The 9,522-nt window shown below is 43.7% G+C and overlaps 1 protein-coding gene across 1 annotated transcript; it reads right to left on the bottom strand.

Moving 5' to 3' along the window:
* Positions 1 to 1,982: 1,982 nt before the first annotated feature.
* LOC137381050 (histone H1-like) lies at positions 1,983 to 2,546 on the bottom strand. The gene has a single exon (XM_068053442.1). It carries the CDS (start codon positions 2,544 to 2,546, stop codon positions 1,983 to 1,985), a length of 564 nt encoding a protein of 187 aa, XP_067909543.1.
* Positions 2,547 to 9,522: the final 6,976 nt, after the last annotated feature.

Raw genomic sequence — 9,522 nt, 5'->3', positions numbered from 1 at the left:
TATGGAAGAAGATCAGGAACAAAGACACTGTAAATGTTGAGGCTGCTCAGGGACTGTCTATTTAAGACAGTAGAGGGACCGCCCTAGTGTTGTGATTGGATGCAGCCCCGTCCATCAGTCAATTTGAAACCAGTTCCGGAAAGTCAAAGGGCTGCGGGAAATGCTGGGCCCTGATTGGTTGAACTGTAGCTGAAACTGAAATTGAATCAATTTCAAAAAGCCCGCCAATTTCAGATTAGCAAACAAGGCAAAGATGATAAAACACCGAATTTGGCGGGAAGAATTATAAAATCTCACTCCTTGTAGCTTTATTTCTTTCTTCCGTGATCCCCCTCTGTGTCTTACAACACAGTTTGAATAGTGTTCTCTGGCGGGAATAAAGCGCCAGTCATTTCTTACTCTAACGGCAGTAAATCCCGCTTCGTGCCGGCAGTTCAGACCCTCACATATAAATTATCTAATGCAACAGTTTAATTCATGACGCGTTCGATAAATAATGAAGAGAAAAAGTCAGTGAAAATTCTGCGATCTGTAAATTTACTGAGAGAATGTAATGATGTATAATAGCAGTTGTTGAAAAAGATAAACATTATACAGATAACTGGATCTTATTAATTCAAGTTGCAAGGTCACTGCTCTCTCTGTGAGTCTTTGGGTGGCTCTTCGAAGAGCCTTTGTGTTTGGTGGATTTACTTAACCGCCAAATCCATGTAGAGTGTGGCCCTGGCGTTTCAGAGCGGACACCACATCCATGGCGGTGACCGTCTTGCGCTTGGCGTGCTCAGTGTAGGTGACTGCATCTCTGATCACATTCTCCAGGAAAACCTTCAGCACCCCGCGGGTCTCCTCATAGATCAAACCCGAGATGCGCTTAACTCCACCACGGCGAGCCAGGCGGCGGATTGCTGGCTTGGTGATACCCTGGATGTTATCACGAAGCACTTTGCGGTGCTGCTTTGCTCCGCCTTTGCTCAGTCCGTTGCCTCCTTTACCTCTTCCAGACATGACGCTTCTTCACTCAAATCGTTGCTGAATGAGAAACGAGCTGTTTCTGCTGCCTTTTTCATACAGCCCGCTGGACCTGACTGAAAAAGGGACAGACAGCGAGAGGCGGGGCGGGGAGGAAACTGAGTGACAGACAGAGCAGAGAAACGTCTTTCATCCTCCAGCTTCGCCACCCACTTGCTCGAACCGCCAATTCAAAAAAAACATTGCTCAACAACAGAGCTCAGCACAAAACTTCCAGACTCGGCCTTTATAGTCAAAGATAACAGAAACCCGGAGCATTTAAATAAGGATCTGTAACAATTAAAAGTTGATCATATATCCGCCTAAGTACAGTGCTTCCGATCACAAGTTAACCCGTTTCCACACACCTCCCCTCCCAGACGGATTGATCAGTTTACTAACACCTTACCCCAGCTGAATTAGATAAACTCATGTACTGGGGTTTGAGTTGTGACGTGGGTTTCTCGCCAGTATTCCTGTGTTACAGCCTCTCACCCTGAATTAGTGAATCGAGCATGAACTGAGACTGTACTGAACAGATCCCCAGTTACAGTAAGGCCGGGACATCCCTCTGTTTTGTTGCAGAGAGTGGGGGAAGGGCTGAGTGTAGTGCATGCCAGCGAGTCACCAGGGATCCTGCATTTACTTCCCATCATTTCCATGTGAAATGTGCACACGGCGGCAGGACAGGGATCATTTTATCGGGGGATCAGCTCTTTCCTGAGAGATGTGGGTGGCTCTGAAAAGAGCCTTTGGGTTCAGATGTCTACAAGTTTCCCGTGCAGTTTCACTTCTTTCCAGGGGCTGCTTTCTGAGCCTTTGCTGCTTTCGGCTTGGTCTTGCCCCTTGATGTTTGAACTTTCTGGAGCGCCTTTCCGCCCGTGGCACTCTTGGGATTTTTGGCCTTCTTCACAGGAGAATTTTTCGGAAGCGCTGCTTTCTTCCCTGGGGATTTCTTTGGCGTTGCCGCCTTCTTACTGGTCACTTTCTTGCCTGCTGTTTTTTTCACTGCCGATTTCTTGGCTGCTACTTTCTTTACTGGTCACTTTCTTGCCTGCTGTTTTCTTCGCTGCCGATTTCTTGGCTGCTAGTTTCTTGACTGGTAATTTCTTGGCTGCTGATTTCTTTGCTGTCACTTTCTTACCAGCTGTTTTCTCCACTAAAGGTATTTTGCCTGCTCCGAACTTCACTTTCTTTCCCACATTTCCCTTGGTTCCCTGCTTAGGGATTTTGAAGGAGCCGGAGGCGCCCGTACCGCTGCTCTGCACCAGGGAGCCTTTGTTCACATTCCGCCTGATACTTTGCTTGATTTGGGTCCTGAACTTCCCCACATCGACACCGCTCCGACCCAGAGCCTTCTTTATGGCGGGCAGTGAGGTCCCCCTGCGATCGGTGCAATCCGCCACAATCCTGAGGATCTGCTCGCTCAATGTGGGACCGGCTGACTTCTTCCGTGGAGCCGCTTTCTTCTTCTTGGGAGTCTTGACTTGAGCGGCGGCAGCTGGAGGAGCCGTTTCGGCGGCTGCTGTATCAGTCATGTCCGGGACACTGCACAAATTCTGTCTGTCAGTCAGGACTGGGTCAGAACTGAAGCCGGTGGTGGCGGCACTGAGCAACTTAAAGGCAGTGAGCGGACGGGGGCGGAGACAACCTGCTGTCAACTCCCGGCTCCTGCTGCCTCTCTGTGTTTCTCTCTGGTCCTAAACTCTCCAATTCCACTGAAATTCGGGGACTGCAGAGTCCCAGACTAGATCCTTCCTGTCTCTGACATCAGAATGCTTGCTGTCGAAAAGTTTGCACTTGAAGTAAAAACTCCATTTTTGACTGAAACCTGTTTTATTGCTGCACTGATGGCGCTCACTCCCCCGAAAACTGACATGTTCTCGACTTTTCGACTGAAATCTTGAAATCAATAAAGAAACTGCACTGAATTCCCACTTTGGGGATGGGAAGGGGAGCAATGTGCTTCTTTGACTGCAAAATCTTGTTACTTGACACAAGAGACACTCGAAAATCCGGCGATGTGTCCGGACCCACAAACACAGTGACATTAGACTAACTCGCCTGCACCTTTAATACACTCTCCCTTACACAATATTCACATCTGCACACTCTCATGTTAAACTGTTCGCTAAATGTAGAGTTCCCAGGACAGGTTTTGATCTCCCTGCTGTGGTAAATAGACCCTTCAGCTCCACTCTATCCAGGCCCGTTAACATTTTGTACATTTCAATCAGATCTCCCGTCAGCCTTCTCTGTTCCAAGGAGAACAACCACAGTCTATCCAATCTTACCTCATAGCTGCATTTTTCAGTCCTGGCAATATCCTCGTAAATCTCCTCTGTACCCTCTCTAGTGCAATTACATCCTTTCTGTAATGAGGTGACCAGAACTGCACACAGTACTCAAGTTCTGGCCGAACCAATGATGATAAAGTTCCAGCATACCCTTCCTCCTCTTATATTCTATACCTCGGCTAATAAAGGAAAGGATTCCATATGTCGTCTTAACCACATTATCACCCTGCCCTGTTACCTTCAGGGATCTGTGAACATTTACTCCAAGGTCCCTCACCTCCTCTGCACCTCTCAGTATTTTCTCATTAATCCTGTATTCCTTTGCATTGTTTGACCTCCCCAAGTGCATCACATCACACTTCTCCAGGTTGAATTCTATGTGCCACTTTTCTGCACTTTTGACCGGACCATAAACATCTTCCTCCAGCCCACAGCAATCCTCCTTTCTATCTACCACATGGCCAATGTTGGTGTCGTCTGTAAACTTCTTGATCGTGTTCCTCAACATTTATGCCCAAATTGTTCATGTAGATCATCAAAAAAACAGGGGACCCATTACTGTGCCCTGAGGAAAACCACTGGAAACAACCCTCCAGTCTCAAAAGCAGCCGTCAACAATGACTCTTTGTTTCCTGCCACTGAGCCGATTTTACATCCACTTTGCTGCATTTCCCTGGATCTCATGAGATGCTATTTTTTAAAGATTCTGTATTTTGGGACCTTGTCAAAAGCCTTGCTAAAATTTATGTAGAATCCATCAACTGCACTACCCTCATCTATCATCCTTTTTAAAATTCAATTCAGTTGGTATGTGCCTTTCTAAGTGACAGTTTATCTTGTCTCTCAGAATACATTTCAATAATTTGACCAATACTGAGGTTAGACTGACTGGCCTGTAATTATTGAGTTTTCGGCTGAAATGTATGATTCGTTTTATCTCGAAAGGGGAAACAGACGTTACAATCTCATCTCTCACTGATATGGTGCCAGAGAAAGACACATTATTAATCTCACAGACCGGGAAAGTGTCAGAGAGTGAGGCATACAATGTCCCAAATGTAACTTTCTCCGTCCTGTTGAACACTCTGTAATCTTTCAGCTCAAACCCTTCGCTCTGACTCTCAGTGACAGACAGTTTCAATCTGATTAAATTGATCTGTGACTGTAACTGTCATATATTAACTCCTGCCCCATTCCGGCAAACACATCGACTCCCTCGGAGGATCACTTTGAGAATTCGAGCTAATGAACAGCAAAGATAGTGCAGAGAATGATCTCAAGTTGAGCTTGGTAAAGGGGTAATCTCCCAGCTGGAAACCTTCTCTAATCTTGCCCACAGTCCCGGTTCCATTGCTCAAAATCAGATAAAACTGAACTGGAGAAAGTTCCGATTGATTTTTGTTTTTCAAACTATTGCCGATTGCGGCGCATGCGCGGTATTAACCCGCCCCTCCCGCTGATTGTGAATGAGCGAATGTACGCATGCGCGCTCCACTCCTCCAGCAAATCTGTTGAACACCATCTACTCAGTGAGCGGAAAGAGTTTGTTTTTAAAGGAGTGAATGGAGATATTACGGCCTAGGGGGAAGGCAGCAAACAGCAATCTGCTTCCAGCAGCACATTGCTTTGGGACCCTGTCCGCAGTCTGGATCAGAGATCACCATTGACTCCGGGGCAAGTTCAGGGGGAGTCGCGGGCTGTTTGTGAGAGGCAATGTGGAGGATGAACTGCTCCCGGAACATGGAGTGAGCGGCGGAATGGAGAGGCCTTTCTCGGCCTGTGTGTGCACTAGGTAAGTGAGACAGAACGTGATTAAGCTGCTGTTGAAAATCTTTGCTGATCCTCGCCTCAGTTCTGTAATACATGTTGGTGGTTTAACTCCTGTTTCACGCTGTTTACTGTGAGTGTACAGTGAATAGGGGAATCAAGATGTCGGGCGCACAGTTTCAGAATAAGAGATCCCTCATTTTAGACGGAGGGAAGGAGGAATTTCTTCTCTCAAAGTGTCATTAATCTTTGGACTTCTCTACCTCAAAGAGCAGTGGAGGCTGGGTTGTTAAATATATTCAAGGATCAGTTAAACTTTTGATCTCCATGGGAGTAATGTGTTCTGGGAGCAGGCAGGATAATGGAGCTGAATCCACGATTAGATCCTCCATAATCTTATTGAACGACCGATCAGACTCGAGAGACTGAATGGCCTACTCCTGCTCCTACTTCTTAGGTTCTTATGTTATAATGTCAGGTGGAAATAGAAACCTGATCTACACAAACATCCCTCAGGTAATCCCAATCTTGGAGCAGTGCAGATGTTGGCTTGTTTCTGGATGTCACTAAATTGCTGTAAATCGGTCAAAACACCTGGTCAGCAGATGCTTTATTCTGCAGTGAAATCAGACATTGACATTCTTTGTATTTCTGGTGAGTATTTGTGGTTAGTCATAATGATTATTAATTGAAATGTTACATTAATCTCTTTAATGAAAGCAAAATACTGCGGATGCTGGAAATCTGAAATAAAAACAAGAAATGCTGGAACCACTCAGCAGGTCTGGCAGCATCTGTGGAAAGGAAGCAGAGTTATCGTTCCGGGTCAGTAATAATGATTATTAATTGAAATGTTACATTTATCTCTTAAGCTTCCACCTCAACTGATCTTCAGTTACAAGAGATATTGTTCTTCCTTTCTGCAGGCAAATACTTCAAGGGAACAGAATGAATGTGATGATTCCCAGGCACAAGGAAATGTGCAGTCAGCTCCTTACAACATAGAGTAGGTATGTTATCACTCCTGGAGGCCATCAGTTAATTCCAGAGTCACATGGAGCACAAGTAGTCAAACTCTCGCTGATCCCAAGTTCAGAGACATATTTTCAATACAGCAATCAAACAAAGCAGAAGAGACATACATTGCTTCTAATCCATTCCAATTCTGTACTGCTGAATGTTAGGTACATCAATCTCAATTCAAAAGCACACCCATGATCAGATTGAAAGGCACGATATCAATCTCACAAGAGAGACACATCCTGGATACAGTAAAATAGAGACTGAATCTCACCCTCACATACCTGAAACTGTGTCCAGTTCTGGTCACCTCATTACAGTAAGGATGCAATTGCACTAGAGAGGGTACTGAGGAGATTTCTGAGGATGTTGCCAGAACTGAAAAAATGCAGCTGTGAGGAAAGATTGGATAGGCTGGGAATATTCTCTTTGGAGCAGTGAAGGCTGAGGGAAGAGCTGATTGAAATGTACAGAATTTTGAGGGACCTGGACAGAGTGGAGGTGAAGGGTCTGAACAGAGAGGTCATTGATGAGGGCCATAGATGCTTTGGATGCTTTGGAGAGGGTGCAGAGAAGGTTCACCAGGATGTTGCCTGGTATGGAGGGCGCTAGCTATGAAGAGAGGTTGAGTAGATTAGGATTATTTTCATTAGAAAGACGGAGGTTGAGGGGGGACCTGATTGAGGTGTACAAAATCATGAGAGGTATAGACAGGGTGGATAGCAAGAGACTTTTTCCCAGAGTGGGGGATTCAATTACTAGAGGACACGAGTTCAAAGTGAAAGGGGAAAAGTTTAGGGGGGATATGCGTGGAAAGTTCTTTACGCAGAGGGTGGTGGGTGCCTGGAACGCATTGCCAGCGGAGGTGGTAGATGCGGGCACGATGGCGTCTTTTAAGATGTATCTAGACAGATACATGAATGGGCAGGAAGAAAAGAGATACAGAACCTTAAAAAATGGGCAACATGTTTAGAGAGAGGATCTGGATCGGCGCAGGCTTGGAGGGCCGAAGGGCCTGTTCCTGTGCTGTAATTATCTTTGTTCTTTTGTTTTGATTGGTAGAAAAATTGCAGGGGAGATGAGGGAAAGAAAATCACCCAGAGGGTGTTGGGGGTCTGGAAGTCATTACCTGAAAGGATAGTTGAGGCAGGAACCCTCAACTGGTTCAAAACTACTCTGAATATGAACCTCAAGTGCCATAAGCTACAGGGTTCAGGAACAAATCCTGGAAGGTGGGATTAAGTGACCTCTTTCTGTGCCTTAAACTTTCTATGATTCTATGAAACTGATGATTTCAAAAAACATACCCATATACAGTAAACAGACAGACAGAGTAAAATTCACATTTACAAACTATTAAAGAGTTAAAGTAAAAATTAAAACCTCCAGCCACAGAAGGGAGACTGACAGCTACAGAGAAGAAAATAAAACCACTCACATGCAAGAGACTGTCAGATAGAGAATAACACCAGAGTCACCTAACTGAAACTGCAGTTACCACGTAAGACACATGGACACATACCAGAGACTAAGAGGGACAAAGAAAAATCAATTCTCCAATAAGAGAAATTGAATGATAGGAAGAACACACATACTTGTGTAGTAGACATTGATAGCTGCAGAAAAAAAGAAAATGTGCAAACACACCTATCAGGAACTGTAAGCTGCAGATTAAAACACACAGACCAAAAATCGAAAGGTTCAGAGAAAATCCCCATATCACACACTAGAGTTTGAAAGATACAGAATTAACCCACAGTGTTATATCTTAACTTTACAGGTGCAGCTTAAAAGTGACACATTCCAGAAACCAACTGGTGCAAAGTAAAACTCACTCAAGTAAGAGAAACTGACAGGTAAAGATCAAAAACCAGAATCATATACAGAAAATGGCAGGTATAGAATAAAACAACAGTCACATATTGGAAGTTGACGGGTGGGGGGCGGGGGGGGAGCGGGGCGGGGGATGGGGTGGGAAACACTTTCATGTTCCATAAACTGACAGGTACAAAGTAAAATAAACATTCATATACTATCAATGGACAGGTGCAGAATTAACATCTCATTCACTTAACAGAAGCTAAAAGGTGCTGCAGAAAGCACATAATCAAATTCCAAAGATTGAAAGATACAGCATAAACCCACATTCACATACCAGAAACTGACAGGAACAGAACCCACATTCCATTCACAGAAACAGATAGAGACAGAACAAAGGCAACAATCACATACCAGAAACTGACAGGAACAGAACCCACATTCCATTCACAGAAACAGATAGGGACAGAACAAAGGCAACAATCACATACCAGAAACTGACAGGGAAAGATAAAAACCTTCATACATTTCAGAAAGTAACAGGTGTTGAATAACTGCCTCCCTCACATATGAGAAACTGACAGTGACAGATTGACACCCAGACTCGCATACTAGAAAATAACAGCTAAAGATTAAAATCTACATTGACATATCAGAAAATAGCAAATGCAGTCTAAAAGCCACACTCAACCACCAGAGAATGACAGACACAGAGTGAAATCCACAGTGAATTCCAAGAAATTTACTGTTAGAGAGTGAAGATCTCTCATCCATAACTGACAGGTACAAAGAAAACCCAACACTTGCACTTCACACACTGACAGATACAGAATAAAACACACACATAATTAAGAAGATTTATATACCAGATACTGACAGATACAAACTAAAACTCACACTCACATAACATATACTGATAGATACAGAATAAAACACACACATAATTAAGAAGATTTATATACCAGATACTGACAGATACAGACTAAAACTCAATGTCACATCACATAAACTGACAGATACAGACTAAAACTCACACATAATTAAGAAGATTTATATACCAGATACTGACAGATACAGACTAAAACTCACACTCACATAACATAAACTGACAGATACAGAATAAATTCAGCAGTCACAGACCAGAGAATGAAATGTACAAAGTAAATCTCACAGATTAAAAATCACACCCATATTCTAGAGAATGTAGAGATGTGGTGTACAATCCAGACTCAAAAGCCAGACTGAAACACATACTTGTATACCAGAACATGACATAGACAGGTTAAAAACCAGACCTGCACATTAGAAATTTAAATGAACAGGTTAAAACTTAAATTTACAAACCAGACAATCAAAGATGAAGAGTAAACAGCACTCATATACAAGTGAGTGTTAGATTAACAGTCAAACCCACATTCACATGCAATAAACTGAGGGGCAGAAGTTCAAGACACACAAACAAACATCAGAAACTGAAAGATACAGAATAAAACGTTTCTCACATAAAACAAAGTGACAGGTACAGATAAAACCACACTCAAAATCAGAAACTGACAGAGATAAACTATAGACGAGGGATAGAGAGACATCGAGTGAAACTTACACCCGTATC

Source organism: Heterodontus francisci, chromosome 21 (assembly GCF_036365525.1).
Source record: "Heterodontus francisci isolate sHetFra1 chromosome 21, sHetFra1.hap1, whole genome shotgun sequence".
Lineage (NCBI taxonomy): Eukaryota > Metazoa > Chordata > Chondrichthyes > Heterodontiformes > Heterodontidae > Heterodontus > Heterodontus francisci.
The sequence above is the reverse complement of the archived record's forward strand: the minus strand, read 5'-3'. Positions and strand labels throughout refer to the sequence as shown.

What these genes read in the sequence shown, in the direction of transcription:
- LOC137381050 (XM_068053442.1), bottom strand. Translation starts at nt 2,546, where the DNA reads ATGACTGATACAGCAGCCGCCGAAACGGCTCCTCCAGCTGCCGCCGCT.